Source organism: Salmo salar, chromosome ssa20, assembly GCF_905237065.1.
Source record: "Salmo salar chromosome ssa20, Ssal_v3.1, whole genome shotgun sequence".
Classification (NCBI taxonomy): domain Eukaryota; kingdom Metazoa; phylum Chordata; class Actinopteri; order Salmoniformes; family Salmonidae; genus Salmo; species Salmo salar.
The window spans coordinates 23,964,265-23,981,121 of record NC_059461.1 but is presented as its reverse complement, the minus strand read 5'-3'; the positions used below and the strand labels follow the sequence as shown (position 1 = coordinate 23,981,121).

At 42.1% G+C, this 16,857-nt stretch overlaps 1 protein-coding gene across 1 annotated transcript in view; it reads left to right on the top strand.

Moving 5' to 3' along the window:
- The first annotated feature begins 3,461 nt into the window (after positions 1–3,461).
- The window catches only part of LOC106579877 (leucine-rich repeat transmembrane neuronal protein 4), a 33,192-nt gene continuing 19,796 nt past the window's right edge, over positions 3,462–16,857 (top strand). Inside the window, exons 1-2 of the mRNA XM_014160205.2 lie at positions 3,462–4,271; positions 5,857–7,450. Of these exons, the coding sequence (XP_014015680.1) occupies positions 4,238–4,271; positions 5,857–7,406 (1,584 nt within the window). The 5' untranslated portion in view covers positions 3,462–4,237 and the 3' untranslated portion in view covers positions 7,407–7,450. The remainder of the gene's footprint in view (positions 4,272–5,856; positions 7,451–16,857) is intronic.

The following is a 16,857-nucleotide window of genomic DNA, read 5'->3' as shown; positions in this document are numbered from 1 at the left end:
TGTCATATTTAGAAATGTAAATTCCCAGTGCCTAAAGAATAACACGCAACAAGTTACTCCTCCCCATACACACTTAGAAATAACACTTGTTTTGGGAAATACACAAATATAACTTTGATCATTCTGCATTCCTTGCATCCTCTTAACTGCCGAATCACATGCCCGCAGAAATAGCCTTGAGTGGAAAATGGGTCAAGTAAGATTTTTTTCTGCAACATAAATGGGAATGCATAGGCTACACTAGGGAGGTAATTGAAACTTTGTGTGTATTTGGCTTTACATGGGATAATAAATACACAACAGCAGCTTACTGTAATACTTCGCTGAAAAAGATTAGAGCAGAAAATATCTTAATCTCTGAAATAAGAATCCCAGTCAATTTATTTTCAGAGATGAATCTTTTTTTTTTACAAATGAAACCCAGTGCTCTAAATTCCTGAGTGAAATCGTTACAGGGATGGGAAAGGAAGAAAGAATGACTTGGCATTCTATCTCCTCATCACAGTGAAATGTTGTTCAGTTGAATTACAACAACAATTTTCAGACATGTCAGGGAGGCTGCATGACAAGCAGGCCAGTTATCTCTCAGATTCATTGTTAAAGATTTTTGGAAATATTTTGTGGGAGGAACATCATTCTATACTGTTTCTTCTCTCTAGTCTTCTGTCTATTCTGTCTGAATACTGTTGTTCATATTCACTTACAATACGTCTTGATATTGTTCCTTTAAGGCATGTTTTCATGTCAGAGGAAAAATATTATAAAGATTTTACATTTGCTCTATTCTTAGCACCAACTCATACACTGGTAGCATGACTAATTGCAATGTTTTAATTTCTAATTGTCCGGGTATAAATCTTCCATTTGCTCTGGGCTCCAATCCCAGAATGAGACGTGATTACATGAGCTGAATTAGACTTTTTAAAACCCTGGTTTCCAAAAGAAACAAAATGAACTAAAATGTGTTGGTTATTTGTCTCCAATATGTATATTATGTAAATAAGTATTATGATGTTCAAAATGTGGTTGAATACTACAAGTGTACAATTTGGATTTGGACATTATATTGTGATGGAACTCCATTCCTCTCCATCCCTCCCCAATTCATGGTAATTCCTCCAATGTGTCATCTATCCTGGGTCATCAGTTCCCCTGTATATGGTTTTGATCCCCTGCTCAGACATTGCATGCATCAACCAATGGTTGCGTGCCATGTCATCGACTGTGCCGTCGAGCACCAGATTGCTATAACATATAATGTGGTTAGCTGATGAGTGAAATACCCATCCAGGCGTTGTAAGATCTGGAATGCGTCAGCAACGTCTGAGCAGAGGAACACAACCTATGTTTTCTGCATTCAAGTTTCAAGTTTTGGCCTCCCATGTAGCGCAGCGGTCTAAGGCACTGCATCACAGTGCTTGAGGCGTCACTACAGACCCGGATTCGATCCCAGGCTGTGTCGCAGCCGGCCGCGACCGGGAGACCCATGAGGCTGCACACATTGCACACAGCACTGAAGCATGCACGAGAGCATCATGCCGATATGAGTAAGACCTTTAAACAGGTCAACATTCACAAGGCCTCAGGGCCAGATGGATTACCAGGACGTGTACTCTGTGCATGTGTTGACCAACTGGCAAGTGTCTTCACTGACATTTTCAACCTGTCCCTGACCGAGTCTGTAATACCAACATGTTTCAAGCAGACCACAATAGTCCCTGTGCCCGAAAACACCAAGGTAACCTGCCTAAATGACTACTGACCCGTAGCACTCACATCTGTAGCCATGAAGTGCTTTGAAAGGCTGGTCATGGCTCACGTCAACACCATTATCCCAGAAACCCCAGACCCACTCCAATTTGCATACCGCCCTAACAGATCCAAAGATGACGCAATCTCTATTGCACTCCCTCTGCAACTGGATCCTGGACTTCCTGACGGGCAGCGCCCAGGTGGTAAGGGTAGGTAACAACACATCTGCCACACTGATCCTCAACACGGGGGCCCTTCAGTGGTGCATGCTCAGTCCTCTCTTGTACTCCCTGTTCACCCATGACTGGATGGCCAGGCACGACTCCAACACCATCATTAAGTTTGCCATTGACACAACAGTGGTAGGCCTGATCACCGACAACAATGAGACAGCCTATAGGGAGGAGGTCAGAGACCTGGCAGTGTGGCCATAGACTGTTCTCTCTGCTCCCGCACGGCAAGCGGTAGCAGAGAGGTCCAAAAGGCTTCTTAACAGCTTCTACCCCTAAGCCATAAGACTCCTGAACAGCTGATCAAATGGCTACACTGACTATTTGCATTGTCCCCCCCACCCCCATTTTTACGCTGCTGCTACTCTCTGTTTATTATTCATGCATAGTCACTTTACCTCTACCTACATGTTCATACTACCTCAATTACCTCGACTAACCCCTACCCCTGCACACTGACTCTTATTTATTTTTACACTTTTTTTCTTCTTCTTAAAACTGCATTGTTGCTTAAGGGCTTGTAAGTAAGCATTTCACTGTAAGGTCTACACTTATTGTAATCGTTGATAGGATAGTCTCGAACGGCACTCACCCAGTTTATTCTCCAGTGATTGCCCGTTCACCAGAATGGAGGGTAGAGGCTGTTTATCCACTCTCCAGTGTAGTCTCGACATTTATCCCTCACGCTGGCCTCTAGAGCGCCGTCTCCTTCCTACTTCGAGTGTCAGGGATTTGGGCCTGATCCGGGATAATCAATAAGTCTTTCACCTCTGACTCATTGAAGTAGAAGTCCTCCTCCAAATTGAGGTAGCTGTTCTGATGTCCAGAAGCTCTTTTCAGTTATGTACAAATAAAGTTACGATCAGTGAAAAAAAATACAAAAAATTGCACAACTGGTAAAATGGCAGCTTTTCCCTCCAGCGGCATTCTACTAAACTCATTTTGCCATGGGGTCGGAGAGATAAAATTGCAGTTAAATTCAATTCTAAAGATTTTGCCATTGGGTTTAGTTGAAATTCTACACATTTTGCCATCATTTATGTCATGTTAAAATTATATCTGTGTGAGAGTGGCGAACAATATCAATGAGGGCCCCCTAGCGGTTGGGGCCTTGGGTTCAGATGTGTCAGTTTAGAAATAGGCCTACCTCTCATTGGTCAGTGCTCGTTGGCACTGCGCGCAGTTTGACTTGGCTACAGATATTGCCTGGGGTTGTTCGGCATACAAAATTACTTGTACATCAATGATTGTCAACATAATGACATGCTTAGTTTTACGCTGAAGGGGAGGACCCAGTTGTCTCAAAAGATGAGGTATTTTCGGAAGGTAAAAAATAAAGTATTTTGAGCAACAAAAGAAATCATGAACTGGCAATTCGTAACGTTTCAATCATTTTCTGACGATGCATGCTACATTTGGATTGGTTTGGTGTCCCCAACGCACTCTGCCGATGTTGAACATTTGAAGCTGGGACGGATGCGCAACCCTGTCGGTGAATCGTTAAGCCTACATCCCTAAAAAGTAGCGTTTAGTTAATTGTGCAAAAACATACAAAAATGTTCAATTCATTTAGTTTGTGTATGCCTATCCATCCATTCGATGGCAACACTGCTGAGGCACGCGATATGACCAGAAGAGGGCATCCCGACTATCCTTGTCTTGCAGTCTGAGCGCACGAGCATTTGCCAGCACTCGATTATTCATTTTCTCTCATCAGGACCAGTTGCGACCAGACTACAGAGCGAGAAAGGCGAAACACGGCAAATACTTTAGGCTACAGCAAAAACCAGTAATCCGCTTGGTTGAATCTCACGCATACACTGGTGCTTGCTGACTGGAATACACGCTTACACTGGGAATATCAGCGTATTGTGTTGCTTGTTCTAGATTCAAACCGCAGATAAAATATATAAACTTATTTTTAAAGTGTATTTTTTCAAGGTAGACTATATGCGGTTAATGGGCTTTTTCCGTCGTCATCTGTTGAATAGACTACAGTGCTTTTTATTTGCTTATATACTTTGAGTCGTGGTATGCAACTGAAATAAGGATAGATAAGGCTACTCCATACTTAAAAGACTTTAAAGCAAAGCAGTAGCTCTGCAGTGCAGTCCGTTTGGCCGAGGAGCAAAGTGGCTGCATTGGCTTCGTTGAGCGGGCTAGTTCAGCTGTGTTGGTTAGGCTATTTGTCCAACCAAGTGAGGACTGCGCGCGACATGCGGGCTTTGGAGTCAAGCATCAGAGGGCTCTAACCTATGAAAAGGAGCCGACACCACGAAAACATGATGGGTATGTTGAAGATCATACAAATGTGTTCCATTTGCCCAACTACATTGCTCTCATGGAAGGCAAGGCAACCGCTCAAAGACAAACGAATCACGACATTGATTACATTAGGCTATTGTGACAAGTAATGTGTTATGTATTTCCTATGCTATTGGAATATAATTAAAAGTCCTATAATTCCCGAACATAATACAGAAAAATCCCTAGAGGCATAATATGCCATGCAGACCCTCATGAAGGGAACACTATTATCAATCTGCCGCATGCTAATGCGAATGTGCCGCAGTTGTAGGCTAGGTTAGCGGCCTTTATGAAATTAGCCTACCAGGCAGACAGCATTTCTGCATCTGAAACGTCTTGCTATTAACTTATAGCTTTGATAACTTTAAGGGTTTTGTAGAGTTTGTAACCGCAACTCCATTTGCTTAGGAGGGCAGGCTATGGCCAGTAGGCATAATACAGCTTTGATATAAATAAATAGTCTTCACTTTGATCAACAGGTTTCCTATGTTTTTGGTCTCATCAGTGTTCAATCTGCCTTCATGGGATGCCGTTTTGATACTGTTCTCATTAGCATAATGCAATGCATTACATAGAGACCGTAATTAATAAAGAAGTCAAAGGAATCAGGTGCTGATTTGAATTGCTTTGATTCTGTTTAATTACTAACCAGAAACGTTGCCTAGCCTAGACTCTTCTTTAGTCTTCTTCTGTCTCAGTTTTTTTATTTGCATTTATACACAACTGAGCTGTCCTATTGTCCCATGATATAGTACTACATAAAACGTCCAATTACTTCAATGAAAGTATTATGGTATGTGAGACTGAAGGTCACCACTTTTACAACAGGTTTTATGCCCCAATAGATTTGTGGCTTGAGGATTGGCTAATAGATTCTTTGAAATTACAGATCCCCTTCAATTATCTTTTAATTTACAGATATTCCTGCTTGCCATTGTCTTAATCATAATAGTTTATTGAAAATAATTATAGAGCATGATTCCTTTATAGTTGCTATCCCTCTTGAAATACTAACCTTTCATTTTACCTCACATTACTCTCAATATCACCCACAGGAATTCAATGTTGATGGATGTCATTTCTAATTCATGTAAAAAAGCACACTAGCAGCTGATCTCTTGCAGCATGCAGCTCTTGCATTTAGGTTAGATGTTTTTTACCATAAAATACCACAATCACTCTCCACTATTTCCCTAAACAACCCATAGTTACGGTACTTTAATTCAGATCACGGTTTCTCAATCTCTGACCGTGGACAGGCACCTCAGTGTGTGTCAAAACATCTGGGATGACACTGATTTATCTTATGTGCTAGTTTGAATGTAAGTGTTTCTCCAAGCAGGAAGGACCACAGCCTGCTGGTCCCCTAAAAAGTTGAGAAGGCTGGTTTAAGCAAATATTGCTAAAAATGTATTGTAGATAATATTTCCCCTCCCACTTCATTCACAGTGTCAAAATGTTTATTCTCAGCATGCTCTCATTTTGAATTACAGTATGCTTACTGACATAAATGTATGCACTTTTTGAGTGTCCCTATCTTCACCCCCCCCCACCCCCATTTCTGCAGGATCCCTGATGCGAGATAGATGGCTCATGATCCCATTGTTGATGCAGGGCTGGCTGCTAGCGTCTCCAATCAGTGTTCGTGAGCGCCCCTGTCCTCAAAGCTGTAGATGTGATGGGAAAATAGTATACTGTGAATCCAATGCCTTTCGGGACGTGCCAAACAATGTGTCTGTGGGATGCCAGGGCCTCTCTCTGCGCTACAACAGCTTAGTGAATCTCAGCGCTAGTCAGTTCTCAGGCCTCAGTCAGCTTGTTTGGCTTTATCTCGACCACAACTACATTAACTCAGTGGACAGCCAAGCCTTCCATGGGGTACGGAGGCTGAAAGAGTTGATTCTCAGCTCTAACAAGATCACACAGCTACAAAACAACACTTTCCATACTGTCCCTAACTTACGCAATCTTGACCTCTCTTACAACAAGCTGCAAGCCCTCCAGCCCAGTCAATTTCTGGGCTTGCGGAAGTTGCTTAGTCTCCACTTGCGGTCCAATTCTCTGAAAACTGTCCCAATGCGGGTTTTTCAGGATTTGCGGAATTTGGAGTTTCTCGATCTTGGCTATAATCGATTGCGAAGCCTCACTCGAAATGCCTTTGCTGGGCTGCTCAAGCTGATCGAACTTCATTTGGAACACAACCAGTTCTCCAAGATCAACTTCTCTCACTTTCCCCGCCTCACCAACCTGCGGGCACTCTATTTGCAATGGAACCGAATTAAGTCAATAAGCCAGGGTCTAACCTGGACATGGACGGCCTTGCAAAAGCTGGACCTTTCTGGAAATGAACTGCAGATAGTGGATTCCAGTACATATCAATGTCTCCCCAACCTACAGACCCTGAACTTGGACTCCAACAAGCTTAGCAACATGTCCCAGGAGACAGTGGATGCCTGGATCTCCCTGACCACCATCAGCCTAGCTGGTAATGTGTGGTACTGTAGCCCCAGCATCTGCCCCTTAGTGGCCTGGCTGAGGAACTTCAAGGGGAACAAGGAGACCACTATGATTTGTGCTGGGCCTAAGGAGGCCCAGGGAGAAAAAGTGATTGATGCAGTAGAAACATTTAGTATCTGTAAGGTCACTCCCACCACCCCTTTTGTCTCAACCGCAGCCTCCCTCAACACCCCATCTCAGTCTGAGCTCCTGCCCCTTCCCACTTTGTCCAGGGTTGATGAGGAGTTGACCCGCAGTGGTACGGCCATCCCCTCCCCTTCTGGGGTCTCCCCTACCACCCCAGAGCAGGATTTTGAGTATGTATCCTTCCATAAGATTATTGCTGGCTGTGTGGCACTTTTCCTGTCGGTGACTATAATTCTCCTGGTTATTTATGTGTCCTGGAAGCGCTACCCCAGCAGCATTAAGCAACTCCAGCAGCGCTCCATGGTCAAAAAGCAGCAGAAAAAGGTGCAGGAAACAGAACGCACCCTCAGCTTGCCTCTGCAAGAGTATTATGTGGACTACAAACCTGCAAACTCTGAAACTATGGAGGTGCTGGTTAATGGGACTGGACCCTACACATACACAATCTCAGGATCCAGAGAATGTGAGGTATGATGCGTCACCCTCCTAAAATCCATTTCCACTGCGAGGCACGAGAGGTAAATTTCTCAGTGATTTTGGGGATAAAAAAATGTTCGATTTTTTTAATCCTCTTTCTGTGTCTGTTTGTTGGATAGGAAATATGAGTCAGTGCATGGTGACTTGAGTCATTGCATGCCAGGGTGGTTCAGATAAACCCAGGTCATTTAAAGTACAGTTTACCTCTCTGTTAAACAATAAGCATCATGAATTGATTGAGAGTTAGAGAGTGAAGCTCAAGTTCAAGTTTTCTTGCACTCCCATTTGAATTCTTGTCTTACAGTGCACTGTAGGCAAAATAGAATGATAACTTCATCAAAAAAGTGAGACATGCCAGATCAAGTCACTATGCAGTGATTCTTTTCCTATCATGTGTGTATTTGCTACCTTGCCAACGGCTGTGTTTGTGGTAAATACTTGATTCAAGTGAATCTTGATTGGTGACTCCTTTGTTTGTTTTTATACATTGCATTCAAAGAATGTTGGTATTCTCCCACTGTGCTTTCCAAATTTGTATGTGATAGTGTGAACTGAATGTCACTATTGTCTTATTTGAACTCTCTCTCTCTTACTTTCTTTATAGTGATAAATCGATTCATGGACTTAAAATGTCATGATAAATAGACAGAGGCTATATCTTTAACACCTCTCGGGTGTAATGGCTGGGGTATTACATGAAAATAAAACTCAGTAAAGGTATTGCATTATCAAGTACAGAAGATCCTCAGTGCAAAACAGTCTGTTTCTTTTAAGATAAGTTCTATCTACATTACCATCTCAAACCTGGCCCTGTCTCTCTCTCTCTGTCTCTCGCTATGCCTCTGTCACTTGATGTTTCTGGTTCTAGACAAAGAGAAGCAAAGTCAGGCACTAAGCAGAGGCCAGAAGCCATCACAAAGGCCCTTGATGTTGTAAGATGGCAGTCAGGCTGTTTTCTTACAGTAAGATGGACCTTGATTTTATTACAGTAAATTGGAAGTCTTCATTGGAGATCTGAGACTGAGCAAGAGGCCGTCAATGTGCATTGTATCCAATGTGTAGTGAGCTACACTGAGTGATTTAGAACTGAGTCATAGAGGAATGTATACTGTAGAGGGGGAGGGGAGGGAAGTAAAGGAGGAGATGTAAAGTGGAAAGAAGGTTCATGGACTTCAAATGTATTCCCAATACTACTTCTACCCTTCAACATATCACCACTATTGTAGCCAAACACCTGTATTTCCTCTGATGTCTCTCAAAGCCTCATTTGATAAAAGAGTAATCAGATTTATTGTCATCAGTTCATTTATTTATTACATTGTGTAATAGCACCACCAGATTATTTTTTTCTGACATAGGGAGCCCCAGCAAATCACTTACTCTGAAGCCTTACAAATTGAGCATAGCAATAATGTAAACTGATATTATGTCCCTCTGGCCCCCTGAATTACAAGGCATCTAATCAGATTAACCCAGTCTATTACAGCTACAGTATTATAGTATACCGTGCAATAATACTTATCAAAACTAAAGCCATGGCATACATATTTTGACTACTGAAGATGGAAATTCATGCTGCATAGTTGGTTTTCTTTTTACATGACCATTTCTCGGGACCACAGCTACACTCTTAGAAAAAAAAGGTGCTATCTAGAACCTAAAAGGGTTCTTCGGCTGACCCCATAGGAGAACCCTTTGAAGAACCCTTTTTGTTCCAGGTAGAACCATTTTGGTTCCAACTAGATCCGTTTTGGGTTCCATGTAGAACCCTTTCCACAGATGGCTCTACATGGAACCCAAAATGATTCTACCTGGAACCAAAAAGGGTTCTCCAATGGGGTCAGCTGAAGAACCCCTTTTTCTAAGAGTGTAGATGCTAAGGGATTGAGAGAGGAAGTCGGACAGAAGACTAAATCATTTGCCCATTCTTAATCAGGCACTTTTACTTTTGCCCTTTATTTCTCTGATGCCATGTATCAGTCTTTCCCTGTCCTGCTGCTTGTTGGCTTTTAACAGACTGGTAGATTGTTATTAACAGGGCATGCGTTGCCCAGGGATTGCCACTTGAGTCTGCACCTTTCCCTCTGACTCCCTCTGATTCTGTTTCACTACTGCAGTAATCAGTCTGGTAACTAAAAGGCTAGCAGTGCCCCACCACAGTGCCCCACCAATATTGATGCGAAAGCATTAAAAATGTAACTGTTACTGTGTTAGCCGTAGCTAGATGGTTAGCTATCGAGGGATAAGAACGTTGCCAGTGAGCATTGCAACGGAACATAAAGAACGAACGACTGGGTCACGTCTCTAGCAACCAGAAGATGAGAAAGTATGATTTTCTTTATAAAAAAAGAAAATATAAAGGAAAGAAGTATTTCCACTGGTAAATGTGGTCCCTTGTGATGAGCGCAGATTTTTTTGTGGCCCCCACCTCTATCAAAGTTGCTCATCCCTGGCCTAAATTATGCAAACCTGCAAAAAGCAAGCTCAACCCTGTGAGTTCTTTTGCCCAATCGTAGTTGTTGTCTCTGTGTCTGTGTATAGAAAACCCACCTGTTAGTATAATTACTAGGTTGCTGCAGTTTGACAGGGTTTTCATCGTCCCCAGGGCCAGGAGTATTTCCAGGAGTTTTTTAAAACCATGTGACCTGATTAGAAAAACTCTGGTCCTATCATAGCCTATATAGAACTTTGTTACAACTGATTAATCACTGTCATACCCTACTGGGTCCAGAGTAGGGCTGTTGCAGTGACCATGTTACCGCCACACCCACAGTCATGAGTCATGACTGCAGTAAAGTCTGGTCATGCTTTGGTAGTACCCAACTCACTAATGATAGTCAGGTCCTAATGGCCTGGTACTCAGGGCTCTATTGTCCCTCCATCAGGTCCTAAAGGCCTGGTACTCAGGGCTCTATTGTCCCTCCAGCAGGTCCTAAAGGCCTGGTACACAGGGCTCTATTATCCCTCCATCAGGTCCTAATGGCCTGGTACTCAGGGCTCTATTGTCCCTCCTTCAGGTCCTAATGGTCTGGTACTCAGGGCTCTATTGTCCCTCCATCAGGTCCTAATGGTCTGGTACTCAGGGCTCTATTGTCCCTCCATCAGGTCCTTATGGTCTGGTACTCAGGGCTCTATTGTCCCTCCATCAGGTCCTAAAGGCCTGGTACACAGGGCTCTATTGTCCCTCCATCAGGTTCTAATGGCCTGGTACTCAGGGCTCTATTGTCCCTCCATCAGGTCCTAATGGTCTGGTACTCAGGGCTCTAGTGTCCCTCCATCAGGTCCTAAAGGCCTGGTACACAGGGCTCTATTGTTATTTGAAAGCCCAACACAACGAAATGGACAGCGCATTCTAAGGTGATGATTAATTCAAAACACTCATTAACATATTAGATCTTATGCATAGGCTTATGAGACCAGGCCCGAAAACCCCCCTGAATAAAATAATTTTGCTGTTATACAATACATAGACTACCGCATATTACGCATTGCAAAAAAAACATAAAATAAAACTCATTTCAGATGTCTTTGGTACATAATTGGTCTAGCCTATACTCCAAAATGTAACACATTTGAGCAATCGGCTTTGAGTGTGGACTGTATTATTATGCATACTGGATTTTTTTTTAACCTTAATTTAACTAGGCAAGTCAGCTAAGAACAAATTCTTATTTACAATGATGGACTACCGGGGAACAGTGGGTTAACTGTCTTGTTCAGGGGCAGAACGATAGATTTTTACCGTGTCAGCTCGGGGATTCGATCCAACAGCCTTTCAGTTACTGGCCAACGCTCTAACCACTAGGCTACCTGCCGCTACCTCAATGGGCTGGTTACCTTATGCTCCACTCCAAAATGTATTTCCACGAGTCTGGGAGAGAACATATAGCCCTAGATGATGCTGTTGGTTCATGGATTGTGCTGGCCGGCTCACAGTTAGCCTACAATTATAGGACATTTGTATTTGATTTTGATAGCCTACTAATAGGGACTTTTTATATTTTCATAATTAATTAGCTATACAGAATATCTCACCATCCATCTCCTCTGTCTCCTTCATTCCTTACTCGAGCGCTCGGAGAGGCTGTCTACAGTTATATGTTTCATTGCGAAAAACGTATTGCTATCGATGTTCCCGAACAGATTTCACTTGGTTTCCCAAATGAAGCACTGGTTAGCTGCAGAAACAGGGTTGGAGAGCCCATGACATACAGAGTTTGGGTTGAATATCATCTGTTGCGCAGTGAGAGCATCCTCCTCACACAGTGGTTGATGCATGGACTGAAATAAGTGTTCTTATATTTATTTTTCAGCTGCTCTTATTAAGCACAGCTCCACTTTAAAAACAAAGATTAAATTGAGAATAGTCTGATGGGTGAAAATCTGATCACTTGAGGAGAGAACAGCTGTGCAGTGTGAGGCAAGGAACAGAGCTCAAGTTTTTTGTTGTTGCGACATTCTCAAATCATCAATAGGCTATAGTCGCACCATACAGCCCATATATGGTTTGATTTCTAAGACATTCTCAGGTTTGTATCATTCACAACTAAAGTTGCCAAATAACTCTAAATCTGGCATATATAGGACCTGTTTCAAATTATCGCTTTACGCTCAACATAGCCACTTCATATGCACACTCACTCCGGAATGGAAATTATTATTATTATTATTCTTTATTCAGCTAAGTTCAATTATATTATTTTTACTATAAAATCATATAATATAAAATACTGGCACCGGACTTATAAGCATATCCTGTCTGCTAAATGAACAAGCCTACAACCTTTGGCATGGAGCATAGCCAGATAACATGCAGTAGGCCAATTCATGTTCTCTTCCTCTGAATTTTTTTCTTCTTCATATCATAATGTTTCTTTAGACCTGACTAAAATAAATGATAGATTTATTGTGATGGTGTATAGTAAATTGATTTCTTAGACTTTTCTAAATGTAGATGTTCCAAAGTCGCGCTTCAGCGGCTTGTAGGCTATGCAGCTTCTAGGCCTATGCATGGAGGTGTGGAGATGCTAAACTTGTTTATGTTCATTAACGGTCATTTACCGTGAGATCGGCAGTCTTTTGAATGACAATAACCGGCTGACAAAAAGTCATGACCGCCACAGCCCTAGTCTAGAGTTTTACCTGGTTAGATTACCAGAGAATTCTATTTGCCCCACCACTCGGGGACCTCTGGTTCCACCTCTGGAATGTTAAACGTAATGTCATCCATTATTAAGTGCACAGGTGCAGAACAGCTTCTAGTCTGGAGGACGTCCTCACTATCTAGCTTTCATATGGGAATGTGGTATGGGAACACTAAATGGAGGACTTACTTAGGGGTTCTTCTGGCTAGAATAACTAATAGCCCTGCAGATGAAAAGAGCAGAGTTTTTTCCACATCTCTGTTATCCCTTGTCCTCTCTCCTCAAGGGGCAGCCAGAGCGGCTAGAAATGTAATATGATATCTTATATGCCAAACATCACTGTGCAGAGTGAGTATAAACACAGGAGATATGTCCTATTAATATGAGACAATTAAGATTTTAATGACATGTTGGGCACATTCCATTTCCAGGTGGAAACATTTCAAGCCCCAATAGCCCTACTTTCTTGTCTCCACATTCTACTTTTGCCCTCCCTCTGACTTTGTAATGTAAAAGCTGGCAGTTAGTGTTTTCAAGATGCTATCTCAAGGATTGGGGAGGAATTCAGTACAGAGGGAGATTTAATGATAGAGAAAAACCCTCTTTGGCTCCGCTGGTCTTTTTCTATCTCAAGTATCACTTTGAAATCAAGGAAAGTGTTTCTGTATTGTAGACGTTGATTCGATTTAAAGAAATGTGGTTAGAGTATGGCTGAATCAGACACAGGTAGACAGCATCCTCCAAATATTCCTCAACAGTACTCAATTACCAGTGCATGATACCATTATTCAGATGAATCCTTTAATCTGAATGGAGATGTCATGACCCAGTCCTAGATACTGATCACTTTTCTTGAAAGGAAATCTATTTGACTGATAATGATGGACCCATTGTTAATTTAACCAGGCAAGTCAGTTAAGAACAAATTCTAATTTACAATGACAGCCTACCTGGGAACAGTGGGTTAACTGCCTTGTTCAGGGGCAGAATGACAGATTTGTACCTTGTCAGCTCGAGGATTCAATCCAGCAACCTTTTGGTTACTGGCCCAACACTCTAACCACTAGGCTACCTGCCGTTTACAGGTATGCGTTGTTGTCTAGCATTTTTACCTTATTTAACCTCACAGTCACAGCTTCTTACAGCCTATAGTACATCAATAGATGTCATTTTTGGCAATGGAAAATGTTATATTTCCAACTCTTTTTGCAAAGAAGAATCAGAATCAGATCCAGAACTTTAATTATGGGTACCAGTAAACCTGTTGTCACTCATTTGCGTTATAATTTAGTTTGATAAGGTTTTGTACATCAGTGGTGCTGACATCTTCAGCTTTTTGTAGCGCTCAAGGACCTCATGTGACTTTATTGCTCTTCTGCGCTCCATCCATGTCGTTGTCATGTGCGCCATTTAGTTTTGTTGTGACATTACATTTTGTAATGACACAAGGGCTGACCAATTCTGATCGTTTTTCCACTAATTGGTCTTTTGACCAGTCACATCAGATCTTTTCACATCAGATCTTTTTCAGAGCTGATTGGTCAGAAGATCTATTAGTGAATAAAAGATCAGAACTGGACTGCCTGTCTAAACACAGCCACTGTGAAAGTGGATGGAGGTGGAAAGGGAGAGAGATCAATATTGCATCTTCTGTAAAACATTCTCCGCACAAATAAATCAGTGGGTGAGATTATCCTTGGAGCAGAGAACAGATGCATTTAATCAATTGAAGATCAGAATTTTGTATCGATCTCTCTCCCTATGCATGTTGGACATTATTGAACTCCCCTGTTTCTGGCAATTCTTCTGGATCTCAGTCAATCCCTATCTCTTTCTGGGGGATTGAAGGCCAGCATCCAGGAAGTATGGAGGGCATGCTTAGCAAGAGACTGGTAGACTATCCAGTGAGTGTTAACATGAGAGTTAAGGAAGAAGTTAAGTTGTTAAAATAAATACATTTGCACCCAAATTGAACAGACATAATGAAATACAGTGCGACCATCTGTGTACTAATGATCAAGAATGAGATGAGCGAGAGACAAGCTGGATTGTGTATGTGTGCATGCGTGCATTAGTGCGTGTATGAAAATGAACAAACAAAGGCTCTTTCATAACTAAATGAAATTGCTGAGAGATTGAACTGAATTTGACATGTTTTATATATATTAATATCAAAACAATTTATGTTCAAGAATTGGCCTTCAACTGTGAACCAGACTCAATGTCAAGATGGCTCAATAAAGACTTTGGCATAGGCAGAGCCTTGATTCCATGGACAACCATATGGTTGTGCCTATGCCAAAGTCTTTATTGAGCCATCTTGACATTGAGTCTGGTTCACAGTTGAAGGCCAATTCTTGAACATAAATTGTTTTGATATTCGTAGAAACTATTTGATTGAAATGTATTGTTGCAGATTGGCAGAGTGTGCCACCACAGGGACGTAATGGGGCCCTGTGAGAGCCAAGGCGAAAAGGCTAATTGGTCGTTCTCCAGTGATTGATGTCAAGGTTGTCTGGACATGCCAAATTAGCAGTGTCCACGGCGAGAGGTTGGGTAATGGCTCATGAGACAGGGTGTAGCCTTGAAGCTTATACAGAATTGCTTTGGGAGAAGCGAGACACAAGATGTCACTCAAAATGCTGTCAGATACCATGAGGCTGGTTCACGGAGGGACTTTTTACTTTTTGGGTATGCCGCCCTCGTAGGTTCAATTGATTTTATCACACTCAGCAGGTGCTCATGGCAACCTCGTTCTCAGTTCTTTTGATCAAAACAAACCGAAGTGGGAGAGGTGAGGTTGTCTACAGTTGAATTAAACCATCTCAAACTTAAGTTGATAAAGCGCAAGTTCTCACAGAATGTTGTAGGCCTGTTCTGTTATTACATAATTATGAGTATGCATTTCTGAATACACATCAGCTAGCACCCATTATATACCCAATACAGAATTCTGAGCTACTAAATCTGAAGCCTACAGTACATAGTATGGAGGAAAGATTGGGAGCTAAATATTGGAGGTAGTGTCAAGATTTAATGGCTGGCCTAGACACTGGGACCTAATGAAACCAGCTGACTGAGTTGAGACTAGCCTTAAAATTGACAACCTGCCTGGGTACGACTGTAACTTCCTCAGGAGAGACTGAATTATAGCTCCCCCCCCCCCACTCTCTCTCTCTCTCTCTCTCTCTCTCTCTCTCTCTCTCTCTCTCTCTCTCTCTCTTTTCTCACTCTCTCTCTTTAACCTTCCTCTGTCTCTTGCTCTCGCTCTCCTTGTGAATCAGCTGACAGGACCCAGAGTGCAGATCTACAAACGGGGACTGGTAGCTGGCTCTGGGGAGATGCTAAGTTCATGGCTTACACTGTGGCTCATAAATACTATGTGTGAGACAAGCAGGGTGTTCAAATAGGCTGAAAGCTGAGCAAACATTGTGCTTTTTGACATTGGATTGTGTTTCAGAGAGCCCGACATAAAAGGGTAAGAAAGAAGTCCTGATGCTAAATTTGTTTTTGATCATTTTTCTACTTGCACTTCAAAATGTGTACTTGCACTGATATTTGATACTTGGAGCCCCATGTCACTGTTGCTCTCAAACAAGACTGCAATGAATACAAACCAGCAATGTGTTGTTTCAGAATCTTTTAGTTGTTTTGGCTTAATTTCATTTGCTTGAATTTACTTGTATTGCATTGGCTTGGTTATTTTGATGACATTGTAAATTTGTCCTCAACAGGGGTCTGATTTTTCACAGAGGTCGTTTCATCACTGTCTCAGCCACAATGAGGAAAAAGTTCACCAGGCTGGCAGAGATGTTCCGTGGGCAAGAGGTTCAATTACTTCAGTTGTCATGCAGCAATAATGACAAATTAAGTCTCTGGCACTGGCTACTGCTTGGGGGTGGCTGCATCAGAATACTAATGTGGGGGGGGGGGGTCGCTTAGCTGTGATGAAATGGATCTTCAGTCCTTATCACATGTTCAATTGTAGTGTTCTCTTCAATAGACCCATTCAAATCCTTTCTGCCTCGCTAGAGTATGTACACAACACTAACAACCAGTAACTATGCCAGCCAGGGAGAGGTATTCCTAAACCTTTTTCAAATGTCAGTATAATGTTGGGATATTTCTTTGTCTATATAGGCTAGGATAATGATGGGGGCTTCTGTGTGTGTGGGTGTGATAGAGAAAATGTCAATTTGAGGAGAGGAGATTAATGGTCAATCCCTAATCTGCTTGTGTTATTTATTTCTGAAAGCCCTGTTGGATAATCAAACTGTGGCAAAATGGATCCATTCAACCTTGTA